General features: G+C 34.6%; 1 protein-coding gene across 2 annotated transcripts; it reads left to right on the forward strand.

The window, feature by feature from the left end:
• Positions 1-240: 240 nt before the first annotated feature.
• Positions 241-16,508, forward strand: PTGFR (prostaglandin F receptor). Of its 2 annotated transcripts, none has more exons than XM_087930075.1 (3): positions 241-722; positions 4,374-5,209; positions 13,043-16,508. In XM_087930075.1, exons 2-3 carry the CDS (start codon positions 4,433-4,435, stop codon positions 13,349-13,351), a joined length of 1,086 nt encoding a protein of 361 aa, XP_087786201.1. In that variant the 5' UTR covers positions 241-722; positions 4,374-4,432; the 3' UTR covers positions 13,352-16,508. The 2 variants fall into 2 exon arrangements, with proteins under 2 accessions (XP_087786201.1, XP_026555898.1); XM_026700113.2 differs by having other exon boundaries at positions 241-406.
• Positions 16,509-18,582: the final 2,074 nt, after the last annotated feature.

Here is an 18,582-nt window from a genome sequence, read left to right on the forward strand (position 1 = left end):
TTTTCACTTTGATGGTGAAGAAAAACAAAATCTCTTTCCTTCCCTCTTGCAGGTGTAGGGCTTGGTTCTTTGGGAGAGCCAAAGGAGGGCGGAGGCTTTCTTGGAAAGGGCTACCGTCTTCCCCATGGGAAAGTTGCAGTGGGTTGTTAAAAGAGACCGAAGTCAGGGAAAAGAGCCAGCCGGTGGCACATGTGACGGGGTGTTTTTTGTTTGCCAGCTGAAAGAGGCGGGAGCGTGGGCGAGGCCGGCGGTCTGAGCGAACGGGGCTGCAGCCTCCCTCAGTCTTTATTAGTTGGGTGAGCAGGAAGCGTGGGAAGGAGTTGTCGCCGCGGCGATCTGGAGGGTGACGGCGATGCCCGGAGAGCAAGGCAGGAGCGCGACCGCTGGCGGGACCCCAGAACCTGAGGTAAAAAAGAGCTTCCTCGCGTTGTCCTCCAAGCTCCGCAGTCCCAAACTTTCAGGGGAAAAGGAAGGTGAGGTTCGGCTTTGGAGAAGAAAGCGGACGCCTTCGTCGTCCTGGTGCGGGGAAGACTTAGGAATAACTGTGCAGTTCTGCGTAGCTCTTGCGGACTCTCCAGTTTAGCCCGTCCAAGGCTTCGTAAGATCATCAAGCAGTGGCTGTGACGGTACAATATCAAACGTGGCTGCGTTACTGTTAAAATCAGTGCGGTGGAAAGGGCTCGCATGATTTTAGTCTCCGGCTGGCTCTTTGAATCCCGCCTGTAAGTGTGCATTATTTTGTTTTTACCTTCTTCAGACTTGGATGATTGGGTGACTAAAGGGACAACTGCCCCTACCTGGTCAGACTCTTGAGGGTATAAGAGGATCCAATATTAAGGCTAGGTAGGTTCAAATCAAATTGGCTGAATCAAGACTGTAATCCAATTCTGCTTGCTAAGAAAAGAATCCCACTGAATTTAATAGAATTGGCTTCTGTGCAGGCAATTACACAGTGGAGGAATACAGAACAATATTAATTATCTTATAGAAGAGAATCTCATTTTCTCCTGTCTCCATCCAAACGTCTTATAGTCTACTTTATTTCTCAGAGTTCACAGTTACTTATTCTTCAGTTGCCTACTATATTTCCTTTCTGTTTTTCTTTTGCAGACCTGTTTCTTTATTTCCTAGATTTTTTAAAAATTTTGATCCCTTTACTATCATTATTCTACCACTTAGCTTGCTAGACTAACTGATTATCGTTCGCTCAATAGCTCCTCACTTTGTCATATCACATTAATTTTTTAAAAAAAAATGTGATAGACTTCTACAATAATGGCTGATTGATCGATTATATGCTATCAAATTGATGGCAATTGATGGTGTTGATTCTTAAGGACTATATAGAGTCTAGACTAGACCTTCATTATGCAGACTAATGAATCCTGAAATCTTTCACTCTTTGGCAATGTTTACTGTCACTTCAAAAGTACCTCATTGATGTATTCCCAACAGTGATTTCCATTTTTACCCATTCCAGCAATTTAGAATAGGTTCCAATTTTGTTCATGCAGTCATTGTTATCCATGTCTGTCCATCTTACATTGTAATTATTGATCACTTCATACTACCTATTTTTACCATCCAAATAAGTGTTTTCTGGGATTTGGACTAGTTGCTACAATATTACTGAACTATATGAAACAAGTCTGTTCAAGAGCATGCTGTAGCTCACATATATGGATAACTGTGGTCATTTTTACCCCAAAGATGCTTATCAACTTAAATAGTATGCTTAAACGTGCTGTTCTGTGCATTAGTTTTTGCAATAGTATGAAATTTGCTGAGATAATGCTTGACATTTTAATTAGGTCGCATACAGCTTTGAATTCAAATTAAAAATTGAATTTACATTTAAAATTAGCCATTTATACAGAATACTTTTAATTTTTTAAAGTTTTATATTCAAACAGAAGCAAAACTGGAATAGCTTATGAAAATGCATACTTATATATGTTGCTTTTCCTCTATTTACGTAATGTACTTTTCATCTGTTTACATTATCTCCTACTGGCTTAGTATTAGTTACAGGAATATTTATTTATCAGACAACTTAGACTATAGTATATTGATGCTCAGTTTTATATCACCATGTCTGGTGTAATGCCAAAATATTATTTTTTATTTCAAGTGTATTTGTATAGAATTCGTCCTCCATTGAATAGTCTTTATTTTAAAATTATGACTCTTGATTTTTGAAATATTTGGCATGGCTGTACAGGTAACCAAATTTTACAAACTTTACTAAGATCACGTTTTTATGCTGAGCTTTTACTAGCATAAGGCTATACAGAAGCTATAACTTTGTTTTCTAAGAAATAAAAAAGGGAGAATCAAATAGTGTATATGAGATGATAAATGAAGGACTGGTTGAGTGAAATGACCCAGCCAACTCATGCAGAGACTTTGCTTGGTCATTAAATGCTATTTGGGACAAAGAATGACAGTAAAAGAAAAATCAACGTAAGCACTTAAATGGGAGAAAAATGTGCTGGTGTGTGATTTCCCCTTCCCTGTTTATATTTAAATTCATATTTCTTCTGTAAAAAAGTTTCAGTTGGCTTCAGATTCATATGGTAGAATGTTTTGGATACTGAATAAAATCCACTGAACAGAATTCCAAATTCCTAACAAATGTAGAATATGATGTTCATTTCTCCTATAATTTGGAGATTTGAAAAAACTATATTTTCAGTATTTCCTCAATTACCTGAAATAAGCTGAGTTTTTAGTTTGATCTATTGTGTTTCTGCTCTATATTCTCAGTTTGTTTTCCTGATGCCATGTGCTATAGTAAAGAGTACATGAACATTGTGGTAAATGTATATGTGGTATGTAGTATAACAGAAAAATAATATGTGCTGAATTTACTATCTATGCATTAAATATGGTAAAATCTAACAGTAATATTGCATTGATGGAAGGAATATTATGTCAGATCTTGAACAGCAGCATCTGGAGGCTGCATAATACGTAGAATATCCTTACTTCAAGAAAAATAGCAGGCATTGAAGTTGTTTTGCCAATTTTTCTGTTGCTTTCCTAAGTGCAGTTAAATATCATAACTCTTCCTTTGCATATACCTAAATATAGACTGTAGACTCCTACAGGCATTTCATCTTTACCTCAAGTTCTAAGTTACACTTATTTCCAGGACAAGAAACAATATAATTAATGTAGGAGACTGGTTCACATTTTTTGTGAAGCAAATTGATCAGTCAGTTTAATCAGTGGTTATTTACTCTCCTACTACTTACAATTTCTTCTTGTTACATGTGTGACAACTTGAGCAAAATAATGGACCAGTGAAATCTGGAGATATGCACCAGGGTGCTGGGCATAGAAAACACTACTTTATTCTACTGTTCAGGAAGAATAGACCAAACTGAGAGTATAAAGCAATATATTCAGTTCATTGCCCCCAGTTGAATACTAATTATCTGAGATACTTCTGTGCTCATCTATTAGCCAGGAAGGGCAAGTTTATATCACCTATTGGTTCTCTGAGTGCTGCAGACCTCAATAGAAGAAAACGTGTTATTTTCCAGAACATTCTGTGGAAAGATTGAGGAAAAGAGTCTTCTCACACTTTACTCTGTTTTACTTGATTAACTCTTAAATTTGGGCAATGGAAAGGCTATCTTCTGTAAGGGTTCCTAAGATTGAAGGTAAATAGAATCATTTTATTAGTCTTTGTCTTATACCAATTGTTAGGCAAAATAAATCATTATTACTATTAAAACTAAACTTATTTTCTTACAAATAAAGCTGATATCTTTAGTCACCTGATTATTCATTGCACTGTCTGTTTGTCTGTCTGTCTGTGTCTCTATCTATCTATCTATCTATCTATCTATCTATCTATCTATCTATCTATCTATCTATCTATCTATCTATCTATCTCCTGTGTTATTGCCAACGATGTATGTGAGTGAAAATTGATTTGTGAGACTATAGCAAAGATAAAATGGAAAAAGCTGGAAAAAAAACTTTAGACAATCAAATTCCAGAACATGAAAAAAATGCATGAATCTTAGTTATATAATTTAAAAAAGAAAGCTGTATCAGATAATGGATATGTGTTTTGGAACAAATGTTCTTGAATATTGATAATTTAATATCCCATTAGTATTTATGCTAACATTTAAGTATTTCAAATTTTAAATATTCCCCTTTCTCCTTTTTCCCTACTTTGTACTAACTTAGTTGATCTATTGTAGTATCATTTTTATAATTTGTTAATTGTATTCTCATGTACAGGTGTTTATGCATGTTCATCTACATTATGCTTATCTTTGTATCACAAGCACGTAAGATTAAATGTATAATATTATTTATTTTATTTACACAGGTTTTTTTTTACTGTATTACAGATGCCTGGTGATTTCCTGGCTACTGAGATATTTTGAATGTTGAAATTTTCTTTCTAACAATGAATGGTTCACAATCATCATCCTTGGCTGGAATTTCTAATACTTCTTGTGGTGGAGAAAAAGGCTTCAATGTATTCTTTTCTGTCATCTTCATGACTGCTGGGATTTTATCTAACAGCCTTGCAATAGCAATTCTCATGAAAGCATATACGAGGTTTAGGCAGAAATCAAAAGCATTGTTTTTGTTTTTTGCCAGTAGCTTGGTTATCACAGACATGTTGGGCCATCTCATTGTTGGAACTATTGCAGTATTTGTATATGCAAATGATAAAAAATGGGAACAATTTGATCCATCAGAGATATTTTGCAATTTTTTTGGTAATTGCATGGTGTTTTTTGGACTTTATCCTCTTTTTCTGGGCAGTGTGATGGCTGTGGAACGCTGCATTGGAGTGACAAAACCAATATTTCATTCAACAAAAGTGACTTTTAACCATGTAAAAATGATATTAACTATGGTGTGTCTTTTTGCTATCTTCATAGCCTTGCTGCCCATACTGACGTCAAAGTATACAATTCAAGCATCAAGAACCTGGTGCTTCTATCGAACATGGGGTATTGAAAATTGGGAAGATAGATTTTACCTCTTACTTTTTTCATGTTTGGGTTTGCTGGCCCTTGTTATTTCCCTTTTGTGCAACGCCGTGACAGGAATTACACTTATAAGAGTCAAATTTAAGAGTCAACATAGACAGGGCAGATCTCATCATTTTGAAATGATCATTCAACTCTTGGGTATAATGTTTGTCTCTTGCATTTGCTGGACTCCTTTCCTGGTAAGATTTTAACCATTCAACCACTTCCATTATCATGTTATATATTGCTTATCTTGTTCTGGGATAGTATCTTAAGATCTTGGGTTGAGTATAATGATACATTTTCAAGATGAGGGTGGATGCTGACTAATATGCCAAGCTTTCACAGGATGGTTTAATGGAAGTTATGATTTCTTTTGTTTTTCTTTTTTATCTTGACAACCAATTCCTTAGATAATGGGACTTAGGGTGTCACAGAGAAGAGTGTGGATGCAAACCGTGAACTGCATCACAACTTTGCTTTGAAGGGCTGTTCCATTTGAAGCTGTAATGAAATAATGTGACCCTTCAAAGATACAGCAATAAGAAGGGACCTCCAACATTTCTTGAAACAGTTGGAAAGTTTTTTTTTCCTATCAAAGCAAAACCAAAATTCAAGTGGCTATTTTGTGTTTTGACTGTAAATCCACCCATATTATAAGTTTGCACTTACCACTAAAGTGTTTATTACATGGCTTCTTCCCCAATATTTATATAAGATGAACTAGGGCTAGGGCTACAGAGTAAAATACTGGGAATGGTTGCAACAACTGAGTGTGTCTAGTGCAAAGGTGTCAAACTCAAGGCCCGGGGCTGGATCCAGTCCTTGGGGTGCTTAGATCTGGCCCATGGGGCTGCCCTGGAAACAGCAAAGAACTGCCTACAGCAAAAATGGCAGAGGGTTGCAGGAGGTCATCGCATCCAAAAATGGAACTCGGGGGCCTGTTTTCTCTGGCAGAGCGCTCGGGCCACCACAGGCACCTCCACCATGAGTGATACCCAACTGGCCATGCCCACCCTGGCTATACCTACTCTGTTCCCCCAAGGTCAAACACAACCCTAGTGTGGTCCTCAATGAAATCGAGTTTGACACCCCTGGTCTAGTGTAATAAAGGAAAAGGACTGGAGTCACATGGTATCAGTCTACCAGTCACAAAGAAAACAGGGGCCAATCCATTCTCAAGGCATCTGAGGGCAAGACAAGAGGTTAAAGGTGAAAATTTACAAAGAGAGAACCAATGTAGAACTAAGAAGAAATTTCCTGACAATTAGTGAAACGATTGTCTTCAGAAGTTGTGGGTGCAGCATCACTGGAGGTTTTTAAGAAGAGTTTGGACAGCCATTTGTCCAGAATGATATAAGGTTACTTGCTCAAGTAGGAGGTTGGAGTAGCAGACCTCCAAGATCCTTTCCAACTCTGTTATTTGTTATTTATGGTTAACAAATTGTAAAATATGTAGCAGACATTCAGTCTAGTCTTCTGTGAAGAAAGTATTTTATTAGCTTGATTCAAATACCCCAGCAAACTACTGTATGTTTAAAATGGTTCAAACCCACACATTGTGCTAATCATAATTTCTTTTATTTGGATCTGGCTTAGCATGATCTAAGAAGCATATAAGGTTCATTCAACAAATCATGGGTAGACGTAACCATGACTGCATGACCTTCAACCCTAATGAACTGCTTGGCAAGCCCAAGCCCAAGCCCACTGTTTTTATTATAAATTTGTTGCTTTTTTGTACTTGGTTACAGAATTATAAAAGCCTAAAAACTGCAAAAGCAAAAAATGCACAGGAAGCACATTTAAAGTCATCCTTTGTTAACTGTGTATGTTTGGAATCAATTCACCCAATGAGTCTCTAACCATGGATTGGCATAATATTTGGCCATTATTTTCTTAAATATTGAAGGGCTGTAATTTAGCAGCATTATACATGAAGAAAGTTCCAAATTCAATATTCTGCACCATTAGAGACAACTGAGGAAGATTATTTTCTGAAATCCTGGATAAACATCACCAATCATTAGGCTGAATACCATGGAGAATAGTTTGACCTGGAGCATGGCAGGAGCTCTGTGCGTATACACAAACACACATAGGGAGATGATTGGCAAAGAAGTATGAAATATAAATAAATATTTTTAAAAAGTAAATATAATGACTATTTTCAAATTCCATGAAATATGTGATAAAATTTAATTTTAATTCAGATGTATAAATGATTCTCCTTCTCATTTACTATTTAACACTGCAGTGTTTTCTGATTACAGACTATAGTTTCATCAGCTAAATTTTGTTTTTTTCTATTTATTCCAAGAGGAATCACATGCTTTTCCTGAATAAGTATGATATGGAATATTTAAAGACATTTTGGATTGGTGTTTGATACAAATTAGGCATACAGTTTAATGTTACTTACATAAGTTATGGAAAAACATCTGGTATTTGGGAATCATTAGGAAATTGGGATTGTAGAAGTTATTATCATAAATTGCACACCGTTGTTTATTTTAATTAAAGTAAAAATAATCTAGCACTGTTTTACATTATTGGAGAATAATGCACTATATGTTGACATTCAGTGTTTAAATATTAAGCCATAAGGTGCATTAGAAATTCAATACCACTGAATCAATGAGGACTGGATAATAATAAAAATCCTCTAAGTCAGCAGTAACTTTTTTTTATCATCATGTGGATGAGGGTACATCATAAACAGTGTCTTTAAAGAATGTTCAGCAAGAAAAGGGTGATGAAAAGAAGCAATATGTTTGTGCTTAGAAGAATTTGCCTGATAGCACCAAGTGGAAAGAATGTCCTGTTAAACTTTTTACAAGTCTATCCACATAACATTATTATGATATGAATTAACTGGAAGGAGCAACCATATCCAGCATATATGGAAATAAGCAAGTTGGTTGATTAAAGAGAACATAAAGGATTTTATTGTTCAGTATTTCATGATAATCTTAAACTTCTTAAATCATCACACTACAGTTCTTTAATCATTCTTATTGAGGCTAATGAGAGTTCAGCCCAGGTCATAATGAGAGAAATGCAAACGTCACAATTATAATAGAAGTTTCACTTATAATAGAATTAACTAATAAATTAAGAAATTATATCTGCTTTATAAAAACAGTTTTCTTTGGAAACCAGTTAATATTGTCTAAGGCAGAAATATGCAGTTTTATAGAATAAGGTATTAGTACCCACCGTTTTAATCTTTGAGCTTGAAATGACTAACTGGAAAAATAATTGAGTATTTCCATGCTAGGTTTAAAAATCAAGTTTTAATACTGAGTACATTATTATCGTGATTGATTTAGGATCCTTTTCTGTTACCAGTACCTAGTTATGAGCAAACCCTCTCTATAATTCTTTTATAATGAACAAATTATTAACTGTTTCTATATGTAGATACATTATTTGGTCATAATCCAATAGCGGTCTGCAAGTACAGCAGTACCATAATGCATTGGACCTCTTAAATTCAAAAGGCCTAGCCCACTTAATAGAAAGTAGAGTACTTTATATGGGAAAAAGTACTGAACATAATTATCCTGTAATTGGAGGAAAATGACCTGGGCAAAGAGTTCTATTTGTAGATGGACTTATCTGATTTCTCAGTACTTAGAATGCTTGGTTTACGATCTGTTATCCTGATGTTTTCTTATGGATTTCATAAAACATAATCTGCTTTCATATTTAAGGTTTCATTATATCTTTCTGGCATTATTTTAAAAATAATCCTGTTTTTTTTAACAATAGCATTATTTCATTCTTCATTTTACAATTTCTCCCCCCCCCATCCCACAAATATGTTAAACCAAGCTTGCTTTACAGTTAGTTTTCTGAGTTATCCTTTATGCAACTGAAGCCTTATTGAAAATTTCTCTTCCTTTAAAAACTTGAATAGAAAATGTAATCTGTGGAAAAAACACAGTTCCCATTAGATGTTTTCTTACTTTGTTACTTGCAGCAACTCAAGAGCACTTATAGAGAATCACATTTCATTCAGACAGGAAGAGATAATAATGCGAAAGTCTTTGTGCATCTGTGGGGGAAAAAAAGAAAGTATCTGAAGAAACATCTTCAAGGCAGCTCTTCTGTAAACTTAAGAAAAAAGGAAAGGAAAAATATTAATTTGATATTTTTAAAAAGTCCTAAAAGTAGTCACCACTATTCTTATTTCTTTAGCTGTCTGCCTCAGTTTAATATTTCCCAAAAGAACCTCATTAGGTGATTTCAAAAGAAAAGTGAATTTTTCTTTCAGGAAGACAACTTTTTCCTGTCAATACTCCGCAGGATCTGACACTTTCTTCTTAATATTTTTAAAGATTACTATCATTGATGTACCCTTATTACTTTTTCACACTTTATTTGCTTTACATCTTGTTAGAAAAAGAAAGCTTGTCGATTATCAATTCCACTGGAAGATTTTAAATACTGAATTTAATATTGTAAATATTAAATAAGACCAACTATTTTCTTTAATCATGTATGGAACACATCTTCTAATAAATAGATAATTCTTTAATAATTTTTGCTAATGCATAAATATTGCTTCTGAATTAGTATTGGGCTTTTTGTAACCTTTCAGGCTCATCTGGTATCATGTAACTTGTAATACTTTTCTTCCTATGAACTGGCAGTAATTATTTCTGCCATTTTTCATTCTGTCTCTCATTTTGATCATAGTTAAGTTAATAAGCTTATGTGAGTAGTTTTCTAAAATGTCTTACAGGTTAATTACTTTGGTGGATTTAGTGAAACTATATAATGCAGTCCTCCTGAAACTAAATCTCTCTCTTTTGAATGTCAAAAAAACAAACAAAAAAGTTTGGGGAGAACATGGCTGTGTATTTGCTTCTGAAATATATGCATTTAAAGTGCTTGTTGCTAAGAGCAAAGCCTTATTCATATAATAGTCAGTGATTTTTCTCCACTACACAAAGGGGAAATTACTTCCATTAATTTATTGAAAGTTATCATATTCTTAGATGTGAAGTCTTTTTTCCCCTCATTTGGATGGTATAGAGCAGGAGTCCCTAACCCTTGGTCCATGGACTGGGCCCAGCCCATGGCAAGCCAGCAATTGGTCAATGAAAACAAGGGAAGTCCCATCTGCAGGATGCAGGCAGCATGTAAAAACATGGCGTCTCTGGTCTGCGGGAAAATCTTTCTCCATGGAACGTCCCTGGTGCCCCAAAGGTTGGGGGCCACTGGTATAGAGATGCTGAGCCATTTGTGAACACTGGATTCTGTATGTTTGTAAGGGTTATCTATTGCTGCTATTTGTACAGATACTAGCAGAGATTGTAAATTGTAATTGTATAATACAATTGCATTGTAAATTTTATATAAGAATGTGCATATAAAGATAATTTGTCCACCCACATAATTTTTAATGAGAATAATGAAAATCACTGATTTGCTTATGTCCTTAATAGTTATTATTGCTGTTGTTTTTTTTTTAAAATAGGCAAATTAAAGGGAATTATATTCACTATAATTTTCATTGTATACAGTTGTATATAATTTACAATCCCATGACAGTTTCCTTTAAAAATGTTACTCTGTCTCACAATAACAGACTTATTGATATTAATACACTACAATATTTTTAAAGAGTATGGCTCAAAATCAGTGGCACAATAAAACTTAAAGAACAGTCTCTCACTTCTAATCTCTTTTTCCCCAAATCAATAGCATAAAACATGATGAAATTAAGAAATTATAATATATCCCCTTATGAGCAACTCTTTGATGATCTGCAGTGCTATCTGCAATGGTGGGGTGACTTGGTGAGAACTTCTGCCTTATTCTCCCTCCTATTTCTATGTTTCTCTTCCAAAAAGCAAGGTGCTTTTGCACGTTGACTTCTGCCCTATGTTCTTTCTAGTCAAACAATAACCAGTTGGATCAACAAAAAGCTAAGGTGTCAAGAAAAAGAAGAATAGGAAAAAGGATGGAGGCCTACCTGCTAGTCCTATTGTTGATGGTCCCTTATTAACTAGTTGTAGGATCAAGGCCACCAGCAGCTATTCTATCACTATGAAAATGATGAAACTGGCAGCCATACTGAGAAGATCTCAGTCTGGGTGTATTCCAGGATACACCCATGAATTCAGATGCCTAGATTTTAATGTTTAAAGCTATATAGTTAAAATTTGCCTGTCACTTGTTCTTGTTGCTTTGGATAGCAGATATCACCTGTGACATGTGGCTTAATTACATCCTATTTGGATGAATTAATGTGTTTTATAGTGGGATGTAGAACTTCAGAATTCTGTGGTAAAGTGGGTTAGAGTTGGCATCTCTATTATATAGTATTTCAGTATACTCTTTTTTTGTTTGATCTTCTTTGAAACTGATACCATGTGTCCATTGTTATTCTTTACCTCAAGGGTCTTCAAACTTAGCAAATTTAAGATTTATGGACTTCAACTCCAAGAATTTATTTACTTATTTTATTTATTTATTTATTTATTTTATTTGTCACTTGCTTACAAGATAATAGGTATAAGTAAAAACATAGTTATGAATACATGGATACATATAAGAAAAATAAAAAGAATAAATAAAAGAAACAATAGGACAGGGACGGTAGGCACGTAGGTGTGCCTATGCACGCCCCCTACAGACCTCTTAGGAAAGGGGTGAGGTCAATAGTAGACAGTCTAAGGTTAAAGTTTTTGGGGTTTGGGGAAAAAAAACCACAGAGTCAGGTAGAGTATTCCATACCTTGACCACTCTGTTGCTGAAGTCGTATTTCCTACAATCAAGGTTGGTGCGATTAACCTTGAATTTGTATCTATTGTTTGCTCTAGTGTTGTTATGGTTGAAGCTGAAGTATTCATTGACAGGTAGGACATTGCAATGAATGATTTTATATACCATACTTAGATTGGACTGAAGGCGGCGTAGTTCTAGGTTTTCTAGGTCTAGAATTTTGAGTCTGGTGGCATAAGGTATTCTGCAACGAGTAGAGGAGTGTAGAACTCTTCTTGTGAAATATTTCTGGACTTTCTCAACTGTGTTAATATCAGATACCTAATGTGGGTTCCTGACTGATGAGCTGTATTGGTCTAGCAAATGCTTTGTATGCTCTAGTTATTAGTGTAATATTACCAGAGAAAAAGCTACATAAGATTAGGTTAACAACTCTTAACGCCTTTTTGGCTATGTAGTTACAGTGGGCTCTAGCACTTAGGTAATTTGAGATGAGTACTCCAAGATCCTTGACAGACTTTGGATCATAAACAAGGTCTTGACTTTTCAGCCTGTATGTTATTTTCTGTTTTTTTTTGCCAGTATGTAAGACAGAGCATTTATTTCTTGAGATTTGAAGTTGCCATTTGTTTGATCATTCTGATACATAGTCAAGGTCTTTTTGAAGGGTAGCAGTATTGTCTGTGGTTTCCTGATCTAACATGACTGGAGGAGGAATTCTGGGAGTTGAAGTCCACAAGTCTTAAAGCTGTCAAGTTTGAAGACTCCTGCTTTACCACATCCATTTGAGGTTGGATACTCCTTCTATCTTGAGGATCCTTTGGAAAAATGTCTTTGTTTTTTTATGCCTATTTCAATCTTCAGTATCTGTAGAGATGTTGTAATATTGCTTGTGTCTTCCAGCAGTTGTCTGAATTAAGACAGCTGATTTTATAGATAACTTATTATGAAGTAAAATAGTAATAGTAATAATTATAGGAACATGATTCACTATGTAAACAACACTATACTATATTAACTTTTTTCCATCTGATACTAGTTTCTAAGCTATATTATCTCTTTTCAAAAAGAGATTTTGACTCTTTATGATATCAACTTTAATTTTTAATGAATTGATTTTTAATCCATGATGGTTCAAATCTAGAACCAGTTTATAAAAATATCTAAAGTGATTCCAGTGTTCAGTAACTTCTATTTTACTGTTAAACCAGATTACATGTATCATTGTTAAAAATAGTAATATATTTTAACCTGATTTTTTTCTGATGAATAATAGAACTTATTTCATTTTGTAGGTAATCATGGCCATTATTGGAATAAATGGAAATATCTCCCATAAAACAGTACCCTGTGAAACTATAATTTTTGCTCTTCGAATGGCAACGTGGAATCAAATATTGGATCCATGGGTATATATTCTTTTAAGAAAAGCTGTTCTTAAAAAATTGTATGAGATTACTAGGAGATTTTGTGGAGTACGTCTCATTAATTTGTCTACATGGGAACTCAGTTCCATTAAAAATTCTTTAAAAGTGGCATCAATTTCCGATTCACCAATTAGTTCCAAGATGACAAACCAACAACTCAGTACAAGAGTACCATAAAGTGAAGCACAGAAAATGATGGAAGTAAAGGTTTATGATAGTTGTGCACATTGAAACATGAGAAGTGGCTTCAATTATAGATATGTTTCCATCTGGAATTGCTACTACAAGATATTTGCCTTATGAATATAAAGAATCCTTTTTATTGGACATGCCCAGCCACATCTAGTGCCAAATACAGGTAGTTCTGGACTTACTACAGCTTGTTTAGTGACTGTTCAAGTTACAACGGCATTGAAAAATGTGATTTATGACCATTTTTCATAGCAATAGCACTTAGACTTTACAGCCCATTCTAAGCAGTTTACAGAGTCAGCATAATGCTCCCAACAAGCTGGGTCCTCATTTTACTGACCTCAGAAGGGTGGAAGACTGAGTCAACCTTGAGCCTAGAGAGATTTGAATCGCTGAACAGCAGTCAGCAGAAGTAGCCTACAGTATTGCATTCTAACCACTGCGCCACCACAGCTCATAGTTATAACAGCATCCACATAATCGTGATCAAGATTTGCAGCATCCACATAATCGTGATCAAGATTCAGATGCTTGACAAGTGGATCATATTTATGACCTTTGCTGTGTCCTAGGGTTACGTGATCCCTTTTGTGAAATCTGACAAGGAAAGTCAAAGTCTTAACAACAGAAATTTTGGGCTCCACTTGGTCGTAAGTCAAGGACCACGTGTATTTCAGAAATTTCTAAAACAAAAAAAGGGAGGCGATATTATTCTACTTAAAATTATTAAATAAAAATGTTTAAAAACTTTAATAAAAATAAGATGTTAGTGGCTGTGAAATAATGTTGAATGAAGTAAAGATTTAAATGTTTGGAGTTTATGTTAAAATGAAACTTAAAAACATGTTATCAAATGTAAAAGCTTAACAGCACTATTAAAATAGATTGTTCTTGAAAATGGCTCTGTTAGATTTGATGACATATGTGGCAGAATTTAGAGACTAGTGTGTTCAAACATCATATCTCTTGAAATGTTATATTTTCTGAGCAATTCAGTTGGGAGTAGAATGAAACCAGGGCAACCATGAAAACTAGATATAAGATATCAAAATCTTAGTGTTGAATTTTACAATGGATGTGCAATGAAATTATGTAAAAATTATTAATTTTGAAAATGTTCCTTGTCTTGCTAGTATAAAGCTTTTGCTGTTGTTGCAAATATTTTATCTAAATCTTATAAAACATAAAGAATATTACTTCCTGAATGAAATAGCCCTGCATTTTGGATTTTCTGAGCAATATAAAAACAAATGTATATAAATTGGTTTAAGACAATAAATCAGTTGTATAATCTGAAAATTCTACCCTACAATTTTAATGTTTACTAAATAATTGGATGCCATATAATTATACAGTTACTTCTAAAGTATTGTGAGTGTTTTAGACTATACACATGTATGCATAGAAAAGTCAATTCACATGTATGCATAGAAAAGTTGTGTATATAGTATTATATGTCAAATATTAATTTAGGTTTAATTTTACTGTTATATTATTTCATACTGTACTTTGCAAGCTCAACTTATTAATCGATACATAAAAGTAAAAAAGTGTTGGTTGTACTGAAAGTAGATTCAGGCAACATTAATGTGAGGATTACATCATTCTTGGTTTGAGTTAAATAAAAGAACGCATTGCATTTAGTTTAAATCATAATATTTCATGTTAAATGTAAAAGGCATTAAATATTCACAATAAACTGAATTTTCAATACACAAAAGATTAAATGGAACCTTTTTATACAGATTAATAAAATAAAATTAACAGTTTATTAACTTGATTTACACATGTATAAATACAGACTCTTCATAGAACTTATATATGTTCTCTCCAGGGATGGGCTGCTATCGGTTTGTCCTGCTTTGGATGAACCGGTACTGAACTGGTAGCTAACTTTATGGCTAGTTCGGTGACCTGGCAAATCCCATCCCTGGCTGGACCCCTCACCCCATCCCAGGAGTCCCTAAGTGGCCTGTTTTGGATCTCAGGTAAGTACAGGCCCTGAGTGGAGCCTGGGGAAGGCGAAAAATGGGCCTCCTAGAAATTCCAGAAGTTCCAGCAGAGAGTCTCTGGAGCCTGGGGAGGCTGTTTTCACCCTCCCAGAGGCTTCAGGAAAGCCTCCGGAGCCCGGGGAGGTGAAAACACCCCCCCCCCACCGTGGTGCAGGAGGCCGACTAGGCGATGTTCACCATGGCTATGGCCACCCAGCAACCAGGCACAGAACCAGTTGCTAAAATTTTTGAAGCCCACCCCTCTTCTCCCTCTCTTTCTCTCTTAGACCTTAGCTGTAAATTGTTAGAAGTTAGCATAATTTCATTGTTTATATGAAGAGCTCAAATCTGACTTGATCCAAGAAGCCCTCTAATCTTTAACATATGTTCCTCTAACAGATTGATGCTATCATTATACAATACAACTGAGTCCCTTCCTCTTGATCAAATATCGTTTGATGTTTGAAACTATGTTATATCCAATATACCAGAACATGAGAATATTTCTATTTGTCCAATGGTACAGTACTCCCCCTGTACAGTATTTAGCCCATACATCCTGCAAGTCTCTTCTGGGTGCTCTCCAATTTTCTGGAGTAGTTTTGGGAAGAGGGAGAGAGATGGTTCCAGAGGAATCAGTTCTTTTATGGATTTTATTCCTTCACTATAATAATTCCTTTGGACGAAACCTGCCTAGTGTTTCTGAATGGTGAGATTAGTCTCAATGACTATGATTGATGCTCAACAATAATGTTGTGGAAATCTTCACAAAGGAAAAGAGCAAATGATATTTAAATTTGTGAGCTTGGAGATGGGGTGTCAAGTGAATAAATCTGTATTCAATTTTATGTATTTTTTTTTCATTCTGGTTGTATTGTTTTCATTCTGTCTGTATATTTCTATTTATAAATTGTATAAACTGCAGAGTGAATGTATGATGTAGTGCCTTGTTAAATGTATTATAATGTGCCTTTATTGTTACGATGTGCTTAGAAGAGCAAGGGAGAATTGCAAATGCTGAAAAAAAGGTCATACTGTAAAAGTCACAGAAATATTATAAATACCGGGAATATTATTGATGACTGTGGTTTCAGTATTTAAAGGTGACTTTGTTAACTGTTTGTGGTTACAAATAAAGCTATTTAATATTTGCTCCTTTTGCTGTTTTGTCCTTGGGAACATAGAACAAAAAGGTCTTAACAGTATTACGTTCCACCAGACTTAGGTAGAACATTTGATCATCTGAATTTCTTTTTCTGTACCTTCCTCATTCAACTGGACAACTTTTAGAATTTCCGAAGAACTTGCATGTCCAGGACACAGACCGAAATGTTTTCAGAGTTCAGACTGGATTTTATATTAAGAAGTACTATTTTATATACTCTACTCTTTAAACAAATAATATCTTCTGCGTTATAAATGAATATATTAGAGAAAAAGATTCTAGCGTAGCCTTGATTTTCTGGTATTCCATGTGAGGGGTAGATTTTAGATACAGCACTAAACTTGGCTGAATGTTGCCCACTAACCCTTTTAAAGGTAATAAGAGGCTCTTGATATTTATTTGCTCTTTACTCACTTTCACTTAATAGATTACATCTAACACATCTATTGTTCTCTCATAATTGCGGCCTTAGTTAACCAGATCATGGAATACCTGTCTATTTTGAATTAATAATCCTTTATGTATGAACTCTGAGAAATCCTGGAGATTTGAATTGTGTCCTTATCTTCAGAGAGGAAAAACAAAGATCCAACGAATTACAAATTAAAGGGGAACCACACGAATCAATCCTGGAATTTTTAGTCTTCAGGTTTTTTTTAACCAGTGTTGCAAAGAGAATGCTTACAAAATTGGTGATGATAAAAAATGGATGCAATAACCGTAGAAGTCAAAAATAAAATTAAAATTAAATCTTAATAAATCAGGAATTTTTCACTTAGGAAACAAATTGATACACAACTACAAAATACCAAATATCTGGTTTGGTGATAGTTTTGAAAAGGGTAGTAATCAGTTGCAAACTAACTTGAGCCACCAATTCAATGTAGCTATAGACAGACATAAATTCAATTTAAAAAATCAATAGAAATATAATTTCTAAATTATGGAAAGTCATCATTTTTCCATTACGTTTTGATCAAACCTAAATGTCCAGTTTAGAGTCGATTTTTGCGCGAAACATTTTTAGAGACATTTAAAGATAAACAGGTTTAGAAAGGAAAATTTCAATCTAATTTAAGGTATGGTAAGTTAAATGAAATGGATTACATAAAACCAAAAGATTATCTCCCCCTTGTTTTTAATAATTTTCTTTTATGTTTTAAAAAAATAATTGATTGGAAACTGTTAAGAGATTCCTTGAGGGCCACATGGAGCGTGCAAAGTGACCTAGTATTATGCATGGTCTCTAGGTCAGATTCCAATTCTCTCTTAAGTGATGTGTTTGTTTGGATCCAAGCAAAGATGGGTCCTCACATAATGCTGGGAAAGGAGTATGTGCAATATTTCAGCAAGAATTTATACTTTATTTGATTAGATAAGCAAGGAAGCACAACCTAATTAGAAAGGAAACACATATCTGTGGAACAAAAATTATTAAAATATCACTTACTCTTAATTAGTGAACATAAGCAATGCTACGTCCAACACATCTTCACACACTCAGGCGTCTGTTTCCCAATTAACACAATTAAACACAGGAACTTTTATTAAGATTGCTTATGATAGCCTGACTAACACTAAAACCTCAGGTTTGGATATTTTAGATTTATGATGAAATGCAGCAGGATTGTTCACTCTGGTATCCAAGTACTTAGTTATGAATAACTTACAATGTTTTCCCTGGTTTCTATCTGTTACCTCAAACACATTTCAGCCACTGAGCATTCCTTCTTTTTCACCAGAATTTTTCTATAAATATATTAGAATTTCATGGCATTAATGTTATTCAGCATGATGCCAAAATTTATATTGTGATATTATAGTGCAACTTTGCCCTTTGCCCCTTGCCTCATCACACCGAACAGAGATTTATAGGAGGTAGAATTTGTGTCACAATGAATGGTGTAATTATTGTTCACCTTTCTTCCCTTCTGAGACCTCAGAATCCAGGCATACCATCTAATATTTCTGTGTGGATATCCTAATTTGGTCACACAACCATTATCATTTGGAGACTAAAGCTACAATAGGTGTATAATTTAGCTGAATCCTAGGGAAGG

Source organism: Pseudonaja textilis, chromosome 3, assembly GCF_049901715.1.
Source record: "Pseudonaja textilis isolate UNSWEBS1 chromosome 3, rPseTex1.2, whole genome shotgun sequence".
Taxonomy (NCBI): Eukaryota; Metazoa; Chordata; class Lepidosauria; order Squamata; family Elapidae; genus Pseudonaja; species Pseudonaja textilis.